Below are 16,912 nucleotides of genomic sequence, written 5' to 3' on the forward strand. Positions count from 1 at the left end.
CCAATATTCACAAAGCATGTCTGAAAAGAATTTAAGAATTAAACTAAAACTACACGAACCCTGTCTGAAAAGAATTTAAAATATTTACTTAAAAGATTTCTAAAATGGAAAACACAATCCATGAATTGTCGTAGAATGTGGCATTGATTATCTGCTGCCCCAAAAAATATGTTGCAATAGCATGCAATCTTCGGCGAATCGAAGATAACGTTTAGTTTTCTCTTGTTTTCCTACAACAACAAAAAATAATAATATTTATAGAAATAAGCAAAAAAAAAAAAAAAAAACGGCATACTTTATACTTATGTGTAAGTCTTAGACAATGTACGTTTAGTACTTAAGAAATTCAAATCCAAATTATATATACATATATCATAATTGTAAAACAATGTCGCTCATTAATAATGACAAATAGCACTAATTAACTAACTAACAAATCGAATGGGATGCCGACAAATCAAAGGCATAGCAATTGACATTAGCTTCTTAGAGTTAAAACCGAGCCTTAGCCCGCTCCATATTTGTGTCTAATGCGAATTCTTGTATAATATTAACATTCTATATGCATACATACTTATACATACATATACATGCATACCTTACCATTATTTGAACGTTTATGAAGATATATATATATACAAAATAGCTAATATACAATGCAATTTCGTCGTAGCCCCAAAAACAATTTAGCAAATATTCATTAATTAGCATTTAAGTTGAACGCAAAGTTTCCATGCGGGTCTAAGTAGGCGAACTAAGCGGAGGCAAAACTTTAGTAAATATGTATACGTATTAGGTATGTGTATGTGTTTGTGTGTGGGTATGTGAGTGTGTTTGTGAATTTAAAAGATTTTAGTTGTGTATGTACGCCGCCAAGCTTGGGCAAAGATTTAGCTGTGGCTGTTCAAAGATAATGGCTACAACTTGGATTATAATAATGAAGATGATGATAATGAAGTAGCTGAAGGAATTGCAGCTGGCAGCTCGCAGCTGCCATTTAATTGTTAGACACAACTCAATGGTCTAAATTACTTCATACATATGCAATTAGCTGTAATAACAGGCCTCAGCTCAACGATTACATGCGTATCTGCTTCCACATACTACTTACTATATATATAGCGTTTAATAACAAACTAAACACGAACTTAGCCATTGGGTATACAACTAGCTACTTACATACATACATACACACATACTTACATACAATCTCACACATACTCGTATACATACTCGTGCGTACTAGTTGGTACTGTTTCTACTTATCAATTGTAATGTGTAACATTAGCCTAAGAATTAATTTAATAGCCGCCAGGAAAATCGAAAACCAACCAAACACCCAACGCTCAACGCTTTGATGCCAAAGATGAACGAATGAATGATGCCACGATGCTCGACATACTATATTATCGAGACAATTGAGATGCAAAAAATACATATAAATTACAAATTTTGAAAACATTTTAATTAGAATCAAATTCAAATTTTTCCTTTTTCTAATTTGTAGAGTTAGTCATATTTAGTTCATGTGTGTCTATAAACGTCTTTTTTCCTTGTCTTTTCATTTTTACGCAACTAGTTAGTAGTTGCTTAGTTCAGTGTTGGTTGATAGTCGTGTATAATGTGTCGCAGGCTTCTCAACCAATACTTTTAATCGATAATACAAATTTTCATCTTATAGCATTTACAATTAAATAGTTCTTCTTTTAAATGTGTTCTTAGTCTACATATATAGTCCGAAATGTCTACGTATCTAGCTAATAAGTGTTTAGCATTGTGTCATATCTTAAAATCAAATATGTAACAATATATACCTATATACAAGTATATATAATAGACATACATACATAAGTACTACATAGCTCAAAAATCAAGGCTGTTAACGCAAAATGCCGATACATAATCGTATTAACATTTAAACCTAGTTGTGCACCAAATACAAGCCAGCTAACGCAAATGGATGGCTTTCAAATTCTTAGTCTATAACAACAACTTTATTTGTCTCAATGTAACAATATTTAATACATATCTTAATTATTACTACATAGCTGTGCAGTTGGTCATGCACAGAACTCTAGTTAAATCACTAAATGACTAACTGCCATTAGAGTCTTAGCCTAACACAATTAGAACTAAGAATACACTCACAGACATACACACACACACACTTCATATTATAATGAAAACTCTTTTCCGTTTAATTGCGTCGAATTACTTTACTAGCCTTTACCAATAGCTGTGTTTTATTGTTCTATAGTAATTATATTTATATTTTTTTACGCGTTTCTTTCTTTATGCTCTCTCTTATTTTCATGCGCCATTCTTAGATAACATCATGTGGGGTCTGGGGACATTGCCCGAAGGTAAGCTAGAGTCTCCACTCTGTAGTGAAATGCATGCCAAGTCTATAGTCTAGTCGATATACTTATTTTATACGCTGTGGCTAATTTTAATTATTGCCTTTTCCCGCAGGTTTTCCGGCTGCCGCTTATGCTGCTTATGCAGCTGGTCGCGGCTACTCGGGCTATCCTAGCTTCGGGCTACCTTATCCAACTGGTAAGTTGAGGCACTAACCACTAATCTAGTCTTCAACACTATAATCTTACACACAATCGTTACTTACTCGTGCTTTTGTCGTCTGTATGTTGTAAGCCTATCTAATACTCTATGTATGTGATTGAGAGTGTGAGAAACGAAGTCTAGCTGGAAATAAACAAAAAATATATACTATATACCTATATATAAACAGACACAACCAATTGTTGACTAAAACTCTAACTGCCCCGTTACGATTTGTGTTATTTGATATGACGAAAGGCATTATCATTAGTGTACTAACTAATATACATACATATAACTACAGCGCAATTATTTACTTTATTGTAGTTTATTTTTAATAAATATATTTATATGTTGTCTCCTCCTTGTTCTCTTGTCTAATCGGTTATTTGAATTGTAGCTACTTTATGTGCGACTGTTCTTTTTTTTTTTGTTGTTCTCCATATTTTTCTTTCTTTTTTTCACTCTGTTATTTATTTTGTCCCACAGCTGGTGTGATGGGCGTAATGCCGGAGAATCGCATACTCATCGGTGATTACATGGTAGCTCCAACAACAACAACAACCGTCTAGGAGCACACAAACCAAAACAAAAACCAAAAAACCAAAAAAACAAAAAACCAATTGATTAAGCACAAACAAGCATCAAGTATTGAGTATTAATTACAGCGCAAAATGAAAGAACATATTTTAACATATGTATCGTACATTATAATAAAAACTCTTTTTTACGATTCAATCCAATGTGTCACATTTATTACGATAATTACTTCAATTAGCGTTCGTCATATCAAAATGCACAAATAGTAAATTAAAAAACCCGACAGCCCCAAACAAAAATCAGCCAGTCAGCTAGTCAGTCAGCTAGTCAGTCAGCTAGTCAGTCAGTCAGTTAGTCAGTCAGTCAGTCAGCTAATAATATCATCATAATTACGGCTAGGCCTAGACATCATTCACCGTAAGACCCTGCACTCGACTCTTCAGTTAATTAATGCTGCTTGGCCTCCTTATGTTTTATCATTTGCACTCAATATACATCCACACACATACACACACACACACACACTGATCTAACATATACATACTTGCCACCCACAAATAGTTGAAAAGAAGAAGAAAAAACACAAGCAATGAAATTGTGCGTTTGTTGTTTTGCTGTCTCTCTCTCTCTCTCTCTCTATCTCTCCCTCTATCTATCTATCTATCTATCTCTCTGTCTCTATATATGCAATCTATCTTGTATCTCATATGATTTTGTAGGCTTAACAATTTGTGGCATCGGTAGAAGTTACGGTACGTGTAGCACGAATGCGGGCCGCAGTAGAGCCGCTGGCGTTGCCGGCGGTGCTGGCGGTGGCGGTGCCATCGGCGGTGCTGGTGGTGCTGGTGGTGCCCAACCGCACTCACAGGGATATCAACATCAGGCGCTGACTTTACCTTTAGCCACGGCGCTGACAGCGCGAACGGCGGCAATCAAATCACAGTTTCTGGGCAACATTAATTTCTAAACAAAAATACAAAAGTCTGAGAGATCCACAAAAAACCAAAAACGAAACAAAACAAAACTCCAATACAATGCGCAATGTTTTGAAAATAAATTGAAAACTTAACATTTTGAATTTAATTTTCATTGACATATTTTTTGTCTCTTTTCGGTCTCAACAAGTCATCAAGTTTCAAAATAAATACCATAAAACATTTGTATTCTGACAAGTAGGTACAATAACAACAAAAACAACAGCAATAGCAATAGCTTAGTTTGATTTCTATGGTAAATGGTAAAACAAAAACAGCAACAACAATTGAAAAAAAAAAAACCAAACAAAACTTATACTTGGTAGTTGGTTACATAAAAAACTATATAGTCGAACAAATCAAATACGAACCAAAACTTTGTAGCCCATGTAATCTCACATTTAGCTACAGACACTTGAAAGAGTTACTGATATGCATATGTGTGTGTGTTTATATAGAATCGAAACAGACACACACACACACACGTACACACACACACACATACATGTTCTATATCCAATTCCATATTTAGCTGCAACACATAGTCTCCCCCTATAACTTTCTATATAGCCCAAACAACAACTAATTATAAAAGCACTCACTCACAACAACAACAACACGCATACTACATACTACTTACAATTTAGAAAGAACTTCATTCTTGATTACCAAAGTGTGTCGTGTAGATCGTAGTTAAGAACCATAGCTATAGAACTAGCTGCGTGCAGCCCCACATAACACGTACTATATATAGTACATATATTCATAGATGTCTAGTTCTGAATGCAAACTTATACTGAACAACATATATTTAGGATCAGTAGCTCCAATTATACGTATTACAAGTCCAGTCATATTACAATTTATATGTAGATGAATAGTCCCTAGTTATATTAGACAGTACCCCCACACACACATACACACACGTATATACAGAGCCCCATTGTAACAGCTTCAAAACATAAACCAAGCCACATCTCACAACAACCTAATTTTTGAGTTTTTGTGTAGCAAGAAGCAAGACATTTTTTGTTTTTCTCACTATTTTAATTTGTAATTTATTACCATGTTCAACATTTTTGTAGCCGATCTTGAGACATATTGTCAACCGATATTGATGAAGAAATGAATTACATCCGAACACATTGGCCAGTCTATATACGAACAGATTGACCATATCCATATCCCTATCAGTTTCATTTTCTTATTAGATTGATAATCCAATCATAGTATACGCGTAGCTTTAAGCGAGTTCTATATCCGTTAAAGCTTCACAATATTTATCCTTTGACTGAGTAAACAAAGCATAAAAATATGCACTCGATAATTAATGAACTTAAGAATGATATTGGATTAAAATATCTGTTATATCTTTGTCTATATCTGCTCATTCACAAATCCATACAAGCAAGTGAAAATGGGGATTAAAATTGTGTCACTTTTCCTACCAGCCTCCCTTTCATTAATCTGTCAACTCATTTTTATTTTCAATTAGCTTTGCGACATATTTATTGTATCATTTAAACAGTCATTTTAATTTGCAGCCCACATTAATAATTGCAAGGAAGACAAAAATAACAACAACAATAACGAAAAAAACATAACCACACAACATTTAGTAAAGTAAAACATTTCACCATTCACGTAGTTTCGCATTTTTGTTTTGTTGTATCATTGCAAATTTATATTTGTTTTATCACCTTGCAATATCTAATAGAACATACATTAAAGCATTTTAGATAATTATATGCGTTTTGTGTTGCTATATAAATTAGAGTTCATTAGTTATTTTATTGAAGTTCAAAAACTATTTGTTTACATATTCGGCGTCAAAACTTACACATATGAAAATATACTATATAATGCATAAATTATTCCTTCATCGGTGCATCGAAAAGGCAATTTAAAAAAATTCGAAACGTAAAACAACTTTTTTTCTGACATTTCTATAAATATGCACAGCAATTTTTTATAAGCATAATAATAAACGTACTATATACTATATATTTAAATATAACTTTACATAATAAGTTGATTATTAATTTTATAAAAACAAAATCAATTTGATTTGTACAATAAAAAAAAACAAAACAAAAAACGAAACATAAAAACCAAAATACAATATTAATGTCCATCCATTTTTGAAGAGCAACGTTTTGTTTTAAGTTGATGAGAAATGCAATTTTTCTATGTCCTTTCCATTTACGCATAACTGTAAGTTTCACATATACATTTATATACATATACCAGCATATTCTATTATACAATTAAATATATATACATACATACATATATAATATTTGTGCCATTAATGAAACCACATCAATGACTATAAATTGATAAGCTGTTACCTAGTTATTTGAAAGCAATTTGGCAATTGAACGCATATCGAGAGAAGAACGAAAAGGAACAACAACTGCCTCGAGGCAGCACATCATCTCCCTCTCTCTCTCTCTCTCTCTCTTTAACTATATAAATGCCATAGATATATCGCTTGCGAGTTATTTATATATATATACTATACATATACTGTACACACATTTACCAAAAACAAAAACAACAACAACAACCACATGCATATGTATTTTACACGTATATACTGTGATTTATAAGAAAACGCTTCAAACCAAAATTGCCAACGCAAAATTATTGCATTGCATTATTGCTTACGAATGAAAAACGAACAAGTTATTAAACTAAATAAATGCACAAAAAACGGACAAAAAGCAAAGTCTATCCTTTGGCCACAAACATTCTCAGCATTTTAAAGCATAATCAGTTACGTGTGTGAAGGCCAAAAAGCTTGCTAAATGCCAAGTACAAGTACTAGCCATGGAATTGACAGCCCGAACTGACAAAGAGTGGCACGGTGGCGTATGCGTAATATACGCTCACGGTGATGTAATGTGGATGAGCCAGCAACTATAACAACAACAACAACAGCAACAACTACTACAAGCACTCAGCACTCAACTGTCAAGGTCAGCTAATGGTCGTCTTAATAATCAAATGCATATCCTACCAACTACATTCATACCTAATAACTACTTTTGATATACTATAATCTCTCTCGTTCAATAAATGGCGCATATTCCAAATGCCTTTTCACATTTCTATACCATATATAATCGTATGTAAAACTATAGATTTTAGCAAGTTAGTGAGAGCGTTAAACAATTTGTAAACTGCTACAGAGGCCGGCAGTCGTTGTAGATCCTTGAACGACTCTATACGTATAAATAAATGTGTAGCGGCCTGTCAACTCTACTATAATCGTATATGATTTTTAAAATTATATCATTCCAGTATACCGATTTAGTTAATAGAACAAAAAGGTAATAGTTGAATATTATTTGTTGAAATTATATAAGAAAAATATATTAAGTCTTTACCGATCATATTACAATACTGATCTGGCGATCAACAATCAAAATAAATTGTAGTGAATACACAAAAGAAAACATATATACGTATTTCAAGATCAATATATAAGAATCTTTAGCTGTAGCTTTTATATATTGTATTTATACAAAAAGAAATGTTATAACTTTCTTAAATCACTGGCATAGAAAAAGTGTTTAGCAATATATATTTAATATTATTTAAATAGCAAAAGCAAAAAAAATGAACCAATATAAAATCATTTAGTTCATATAATACAATCAAATTGTGTAGTGTTTACAAACGAACAATAATCTTACTATAAATGTATTTCGATTACTAACCGAAAAACTTAAAGATTTATGTATTGTAGTGAATCGTCCATATACTCTTAGTACAACACCAAAGTCCGTTGCCAAACAAGAGATTTTGTTGAATAAGTATCTACTTATAAGTATAGCCTGCGGCAATCATGCTATTTATATGTAGTATGTGTTTCTGAACTCGCTGACTTAAGAACACTGTGATATTTTCTTCGTCTTCTTCAAATAGTCCAGCACTCTCGCCTATGCTGTTCACAAATTTATCCAAGTTTTTTATTTTTTTTTATTTGACTTATCGTTGATAACACAGACCTAAGAATGAAATGGAAGTTGATCGAATTTGATTTTTTCAATTTCGAAGTGTATGACCCTCTTAGGAGTAATTTCTAATAAACTGTTTAAAAAGCTAGCTTGACAAATGTACAAACATGGCATCCTTTCAAATTATAGGTCAATCGAGTCATTTTCTTTTCCAAAAGTGCAACCAGATGCAAAATATATAGCAACTTTATACTTTTATTTTTATTCAAATTACAATATTCCAGAATTTATTAAGCTATAAAACAAAGTGCAAATTGTTTTGCAATGCATTTCTTCAATAATTAACTCACTTAACACTTTCTTATCGCAAAAGTTTTGAAACCGAAGCACTCTATCGTTTTTCGAAATAAGAAAAGTTTTTATTACTTAAATTCTTCGTTATGCACACTTTTGCTCTAAAGTTTAAAACGCTATTCATTTTGTATTTCTGACATATCAAAAGTTAAAGGAATTCTGTTTTGTGTCCACTTGCTGGTTTTACCGTTAAGTTATTTGTCTACTCATAAAGCATCCAAAGCCGTGACGTTCCAAGTCAAATTTGTCAACTTCCAACATGATTTTAAGTCTGTGTTATTAGGGCGTAAGTAATCTTAAGCTCTGATGCATTCCGGCAGCTTCTTGTTTCCGAAAACAAATCAAAACACTGGGTTGTTTGCGTAAAAGAACCCCCCAAGCAACAGTTGCAGCAATATATAGATACTCTTGCTGTGCTAAAAAATTAGAAAAGTAAAAAAAAATAGCCAAATAAGACTGACAACTGGTTGCAATCGTACGTACACAGGCGGAAGCACATTGTAAAAACAACTAAGAAACTTATTTTGTGCAAGCTTCTAATGAAAGCAGCAACAAGAAAAACAACAATGACAATAGCGGCTATGACAGTGGCAATGGCAATGGCAATGGCATCTGTGCAGTTTTCCAACGTAAACCAAACGTAAGCAAAAGTTGATTGGCGCCACAACACAACAACACAGAGCTGAAAAGAAGGGCAGGCGCAGAGCTATGACAATGACTGCCTCCCAGCCAGTTGGTGGCTCTGCCGATTTTAGTTTCGTTCCATCTCGTTACGTTACGTCACGTTACGTTACATCAATTTTTGTGTTTCCGCAGGAAATGCAATGCAACTGCCACATTCCATTTTGTTGTCATTTCAATATTGACGCTGGCGCATTTTTACTTGCTGCGGCAGCTGCGACTAACAACAAAAGCAGCACCACCAGCAGTTGGAACCGCAACCACAACAACAACAACATTTGTGCCGAAAGGAAAGTGCGCCATAGTGCTAACCAAGCGTGGTAACTGCGTTTGGTTTCGTTTTGCCAATAGACAAGCCACAATCTCCAATCTCCGATCTCAAAGCCCATACGCCCACCACCCTTTCGCCCTTGCGCCCACTCGCCCACTGGTTTAACGACGGGCACTTTGTTTTTTCATAACCCGCGTTCCACCAGTTAATTTCTCTTCTTCGACCCCCGCGATGTTGTTTTTTTTTCGTTGTCTTTGTCGTTTTGTTACGTTTTGTTCGTGTTTGTAGTCATATATAGTTAGTTTAAACTGTGGATTTGGATATTGGGGAGCCTCAGGCAGCTCGGGGTAGTTGTATAGCTTTAGTTCTTCTCTATATAAACATATAAACTTTGTATTATTTCGCTTTTTTCATTTCGTTATAACAAATTTTTAAATGTTTTACTTCCTTGGCACTACTTAAAAAAAAAAAAATAATAAAAACCATATATTTACATACATATATCGCCAATACTCTCTCACTACATATATACTCGTACTATGTACCACTTAGAGCTCAGCATTGATTACTTTGTACTCTTATGTCCTAGGTATTTAAATTAAACCAAAAAACAAAAAGAACGATGTTTACAGTTCTCTTTACTAATTAGTTGTTGCCATCATCTCATTTATATTAACTATACATATTGTTTCAATCTCTTGCCACTTACAGTTGATCTAACCAATGGGCAGCTGACACCGAACAACAATACACCGCTGCTCACACAGGCGCTGTCAGGTAAGGCGCTCCCAGCATTGGACAACCTTACATATTTCGATTTATTTGCCCATGCCAACTCCTAAGATCCATTTGATTGTTGACACAAATATCTTAAAGCTGACGGCAACAATTCATAAAAACAGAAAATTAAACAAAGAAGATTTTAGCCAACAGTTTCCTAAAATACAAGCAATTGACTCAATTGTTCACCAAATGTACACCGTTCCCTTTATTGTTAGCTACTTATAATTAATAATCACACCTCCACTCTTAGGACCCAGAGCACAGTACATTTTATTGATGACCACTTTGCAGTGCAATTTATTACTGAACCAAACGAGAGACAGTAGAACAATTTTAGTACAAAAACTCCACACTTGTATATTTTATGGCAGAAACTAACCAATCATAAACTAATCACAAACCTTACACATTCGTCATTAGCCATTCATATAATTATTCGTTGAATATTGAACATAAAACAGCATATTTTATTTTCGCATACATAATTCATGCCATCCAATAGTAGAAGTCATATTTGCATAAGCATTTATAAATAGTAATCTTTCACAGGCACGCCCGGTATTAAAACTGTTTTAAAATGGATAACTTTTGGAAACAAAATAATTGTTCACTCAAATCACTTTTTATGGTAGTTTCTATTTGACTGTTTGGGGATTTTAATAACTACATAGTTCACTAAACACAATTATAGTTATTGCTTCCAATCAATGTTATGTTCTTTGTTCTTTATACTAATACTTGTACAAATATTCTATATATTTATATATTTCTCTGTATCGCCCCCACAGTGATGAACAACTATCAGGCAGCTGCTGCGGCTGCTCACAGCTTCGGGCCCTCTGCCTCGCCACACGCTGCGGCTGCCAACACAGCCACACGGCAGGGCTTCCCCTCTACCAACTCGCCCGGACCAACCATTGACATGTACAGCTCGGCTGCAGCTGACAACGTTGGCTATGTACAGGCCACTAGCCCGCAGCCGTCAGGATTCCCGATTGCCGTTAGCCGTGCACCTTTAAACTATAGCCCGGTAAGTCCTGTTGCCCATTCTGCCCAATTCCGCCAGCCCGAGGGGCGCGTATAGCGTAGTGCATACTTTGGGGCGTTCGGGCGCAGATCGGGCGTTGCGGGCGTGATGGGTATCTGTAGGCTTAGTTGTTGGTTGTTGGTCCATTGCGTGCCGCTTAACACTAAAACAAAAGAAATCGAAACAGAAACCAAACTAAACATCAATTAAATGTTCCATTTACTTTTCATTTTCTGTTACAACAATTTCGCATTCACACACACACACACACACATACGTACACACAAACACATAGACCCACACACTCATGTCCACAAACACACCATCTCATTCACACACAACTTAAACACCGAATTCATGAGAAAGCAGCAACAATTTTAGAAACAATCAAAACAAAAAAAATAGTTACATATTGCGTTTACCTTCTATATATTGTATGTATTTCTCTTTCATTTCGTACAGATTTATTCGTTGAACTTTGCGATGGCTAATATATAAAAAGACTGATAACCAAAAACAAAGAAAAAACAAAAGAAAAATACAAAACCAAAAAGTATATACAATTATATAAAAACAAATGAAAAATCTATATATAACGAAAGTAAAAACAAAGAAATAAGAGTATAAACAAACGCAGTTGCACAAGGTAGGCACACCAACAAAACTACAGCGTGTTTCAAACTTTAAAATTAAATTAAATTAAACTAAATTAATAAACCAAATTCAAATTTCAATTATTCAATTAATCAACAATTAAAGTACAACAAACTATAGTCAACAAATATGTATATCTAAAAAATATGCACGTCACATGCACAGTTACTACTAGGCCGTTTCAATTCAACTATTATTATTTATTTCAAATTATAATTACAATATGTATCTGTGTATTGTATGTGATCAATTTCAAATATAAATATTAAAACTCTGCGCCGCTTAAATATAATGCATACCTACTCGTATTTGCATATTTACGTTTCTATCGGTGTCGCGATGAGGCTTGCTAAAGAGACCGAAAAAAGTGTGGAAACTCGAGCGGAAAATCAAAGTCAATCAACTCTTACTTTATGTGAAATATATGAATATTTAAATTCTTCAAATATCATGAAAAATAAACATTAAACAACGCTTAATCGAAAGTTTGCTAATATAAGAACAAAAAGGTTCAGAAAAATGCAGAGCAGAAAAAAATTAATAAATTTATTGAAAATAGTTAGAGAGGTTTATCAAACCATCCCAGGCTTTCAGGTATCATGGCTCATATGACAGGCCCACAATATAAGTACAGGTATGAAAGAGGTGAGCTTACAATTTGATAATCAATAATTTGATTGCTTTAAATAAAATTTGTTCGACTCCCAATGAAATGAAAGAGTCGAAGAGGAATTAGGTTGGGTTAGGTTAAGATAGCTGTGGCCTATGAGGTCAATTGTGATGCCGTTGGTTCTTTATGTATCGGCTGTCTACCAACCAAATCAAAATGCCCATTTTTACTATTTCTGTGAGATGATTTGAGATGGGTTTCCATAGAAAGGTCCTCAAGTCTGTCTATCCGTGAAAAATGCAATCCTTGTCAGTTTTAGAGTGGCACAAATTATTTTCTTAGATTATAGTATGTATATACTTTAATCGAATACTTTTTAATGAAATTTTTTATGTTACCTCTTACCAAGAATTTAAATAATAAAAAATATAAATTAGCCATAGCTTATGAAAGAGTTTCGGCAAACAATATAGCATTATTGCATTTATGTGGCTAGTTTTCAGGCCAGGCTACAATAATTTGGACCTATATACAAGTATTTCCACCACATCGATTTGTCTCTTTATCAAGCCTTATAATCAATTAATATAATATAGTCTATTAAAGAAAATTCTTAGTTATTTCCAACATACGTATTTCAATTCAATTCAAATTTTCTCTAACTCTAAACTTTCCACTTATAAATAAATGTTGAAAAACTTTCTATGTGTGCGTAGTTGGAAAATTTATTTTATTTGAATAATTTTTGTGTGTTTGTTTTGTCCTTTTCAAAACATTTATTTACAGGGACCACTAATTCCTGCGGCATTTACAAATGGATACCATTAAAAAGGTGGCGCCGACAACCGCAATAATAACAACAACAACATAAACATGAAAAGAAGAAGAACAACAGCAACAACAGCCACAACTGCAGCAGCAGCAGCAGCAACAGAAGCGACAACAACAAACAGACACGCAAAGCAAATGAAAAGCTGCAACCACAAAAGCAACAGCAACAGCAACAACAAAAACAATATAAAAAAAAATAATATATAAAATACATAATAATGAGGAAAACTATGTGCATATATAAGTGCGAATATTTGCATGCCTATGTATGTATGTTGATATATAGTATATACACGATATAAATATATATATACATATATTTATATACGCAAGGCAGTATCCCAAATGAAATCCGTTAAGCAGTCAAACAAACCCAATAAACCAAACACACAAACACAACATATTATAATTAATTATAAATATACTAAACACACATAAATAAATATAAATGCATATATATACACACATATATAAATATATATATATATATATATATATATATATATATATATATATATATATATATATATATATATATATATATAGAATGCAGCAACGCAACGCAAGCAAACCAAAAACTATGAGCGAACAAAAAATGAATTAATTTTAATTTAACAACAACAACAAGTAGAGAAATAACCAAAACAACAACTACAACAACAACATTCGCATACAGCAGCCACACGAAAGATGCAACGTGTGCAGCAAAAATCGTTTAATATGCAAATTAAACGAAACTGCACTCAAAACTGCTGGCGGCAAGGTGGCAAAAATTTGCGGCAGTTGGAACAAAATGGCGACAGGATGACACGCACCGTTCCAGTCCTCCCCCTACTCCACTCCATTCCACCCCGATCGAATCGAGTCGGGTCGAGTCGAACCGAGTCGCTACCATCGAGCCGAGTCATGCCGCATCGAGCATCACAAAAATGAAAATAATATTATAAAAAAAGAATTAAACCAAAAAGTTGAAAGATAAACAAAAATGTTGCAATAATAGCAAAATGTTATTATTTAATTGCGTATTATATTAAATACAATTATTATCATTATTATTATTATTATTCTTACATATATAAGTTGTAACTTTTAAAGTTAAAATCGAAATATACATGCATATATATACTTAGATATACTATATGTGTGAACAATTTTGCAATATATACAAAACAAGGAATAATGAAATTCATAAATCAAAAGCAAACAATTGTGAATCAATTGAAGAAGAAAAAGAGGAGCATGAGGAGGAGGAGGAGGAGGCGAGGTCCAGCGTTCATATTGAAGAAATTGGCAGCACTGGAATTGGTTGGAATTATTTTCAAAGAATGACCAAAAAGCTCATACGATTTATCTCTAGAAAATGGTCTTCGTCCATGCTGGCCTTTGAAAAAGGCTAACTCAATTCCATTTATTGAGCACATAGAACATCACACAGTTCGAAAATATCACTAACCAATGCCACAGACCTGTTAAAATCTCTGTAATATATAGACGGTAGCCCTCGCACTCCGAAGTTTGCAATATTGTTTTGAGGACGTGGACATTTCAATGATTCTCATAATAGACGGGTTTAATTTCACAAAATGCTCGCCCAATGGCATGAAGCTGTTAATATTTCTGAACGCAAGGCAAAGAAGAAGATTGGAAATCTACATACATATATAGAAAAAGTAATAATATATACATATTTGCACAAAGTGCAATTTGAAGGCTTCTTTGATTTGCGACCGGCTTAGAGAAAACAAAAGGCCTTTCCAGCTTTTGTGTGTGTGGGTATTTTTTTCGTTTTAAATCAATGGAAAATGAAATCAAATTTGGACGTACATACAACATATGTATGTGCTAGTATATATGCAAATTATTTATGAATTTATTTGAGAGTACAAGCAATTTTTTCATTGGCCAAAAACTATAAAAATTACATGCAATTTGTTAGATATATTGATGCTTTGTATTTTTTTCCAAATGCAAAATAAAATACTATATGTAATGTTTTTGTGTTCACATTGAAACCATGAAATAATGCTTAACGAAACAAAAAACATGGTTAGTTAGATAAATATGTTAAAGCACTAATTATGACAATGAAAGAAAGTGAGAGTGACTTCAAATGGCTCGCGGCAAAAATATAATCAATTGGAAATTAAATTACGCATAAGCTAAATTTTTGAATGCGAATGCGAAACATGAATTATACTATTACACACACAACAACTGATGAATCAAAAGTCAAAAGGAAAACAAAACAAACAAAAAAGAAAAAAACAGAAACGAAAAACTTAAACAAGTTACAATCTAAGCATAAATGCAAATATAACAATGAACTATTATACACATATATGCGCTATATTTAAGTAAATAAAATATTTATAAAGGCATACAAAATGTGTCGCAAATGTTTAAACATTAAACCAAATATGTAAACACGTATGTATATTTTAAAGAATATTCATAAGTAAAACAAAAAACAAACAAAAAATGAACAAGCAGGCCACGTTATGTGCAATTAATATTTCTTGTCACTCGCAAGGACGACAGGCTAATGATGGACTAGAATTATTGACAAAGCGATGGGGCGTAATAGAAAAATATATTTATATACAACTATATATGAAGTATTCAGATATTGGACAAAAAAAACGAAATTAAGGTAAATAAGCTGCAACATTTGTTACACACTCACACAAACACACACACACATACATTATGTGAGCAAAAAGGTAATTTAAAAAAATCATAATTGAAATGTTTTTGCAACAACAAATTCGAAAGAATACGATACGATACGAGATACGCTTTTGTCTGTCTGAGATCTTTGCATACATCATAGATTGAAAACAAATGGAGCTGATTTTTCAAATCTTTTCGTACGAAAAATTAATGAAAAGCAAAACAAATCCAAACAAAACAAAACAAAGCAAAACCAAACACAAGCAGTGAAAATGTTCCTTTCATAACTTTTTGCCAAATTGTCAAACCAACGCTCTCCAGGACTTTGCCTGTCAAGTCTCGGACCAATAACAAACTTATATAGAAACAACATATATAGGCACATACACCCACACATACTATATATATCTATATATGTATATAAATATATATAAAGAGAAAAACCATATAGTTGCAATGTAATATAAATTATAGTGTTTATAATGTTGACAAACAATCCAGTGAAGAACTGTGAATCATTTTTAAAAGTGCAGCACATGAGTTTTCATTTAAAAAGGAAATCTATCTCATTGATTTGAGTGCTTATAGATTCTGTGACCAACTTTCAAAACTTTTGCCATTTCAAAATTCTCTTACACATTTGTGCTGCTCCTTTTTGCTGGCATTTTCTTTTTGAGTGCATGTGCAGAACAGAAATGAGATCAAGGTATAAATACTAACACAGACACTCACACATACATTTATATATACATACATACATATAATCAAAAGCAGAAAACAGCAAGCATAACTTTTTAGATAGATGAAAATAAGGAGCTATAAAGTGAGGAAGAAGAATCAAGCTGGAAAATTTCAAGGCATGCATTTTTGGTGATTGTCCAAACAGCAAACAATTTTACTTATGTACATATGTGTGCGTGTACACACACACACACACAGGCAGACACATACATATGCAAGGCAATGGTTACTTTAGCGCTAACTACTATTTGT

General features: G+C 33.1%; 1 protein-coding gene across 6 annotated transcripts in view; it reads left to right on the forward strand.

Annotated features, from left to right (window-relative positions):
- LOC115622168 (RNA-binding protein Musashi homolog Rbp6) overlaps positions 1 to 13,702 on the forward strand; it is a 271,381-nt gene extending 257,679 nt beyond the window's left edge. For 3 of the 6 annotated variants that reach the window (XM_030516044.1, XM_030516048.1, XM_030516047.1), the window contains 5 exons: positions 2,328 to 2,363; positions 2,473 to 2,556; positions 10,056 to 10,121; positions 10,916 to 11,157; positions 13,205 to 13,702. In XM_030516044.1, coding sequence (XP_030371904.1) covers positions 2,328 to 2,363; positions 2,473 to 2,556; positions 10,056 to 10,121; positions 10,916 to 11,157; positions 13,205 to 13,246 — 470 coding nt within the window. In that variant the 3' untranslated portion in view covers positions 13,247 to 13,702. Of the gene's footprint in view, positions 1 to 2,327; positions 2,364 to 2,472; positions 2,557 to 3,048; positions 3,298 to 3,818; positions 4,178 to 10,055; positions 10,122 to 10,915; positions 11,158 to 11,616; positions 11,801 to 13,204 lie in introns of those variants that run through there. The other 3 variants (XR_003995327.1, XM_030516045.1, XM_030516046.1) reach the window with 3 other exon arrangements.
- Positions 13,703 to 16,912: the final 3,210 nt, after the last annotated feature.

Source organism: Scaptodrosophila lebanonensis, unplaced genomic scaffold (assembly GCF_003285725.1).
Source record: "Scaptodrosophila lebanonensis strain 11010-0011.00,11010-0021.00 unplaced genomic scaffold, SlebRS2 tig00000043-arrow-pilon, whole genome shotgun sequence".
Taxonomy (NCBI): Eukaryota; Metazoa; Arthropoda; class Insecta; order Diptera; family Drosophilidae; genus Scaptodrosophila; species Scaptodrosophila lebanonensis.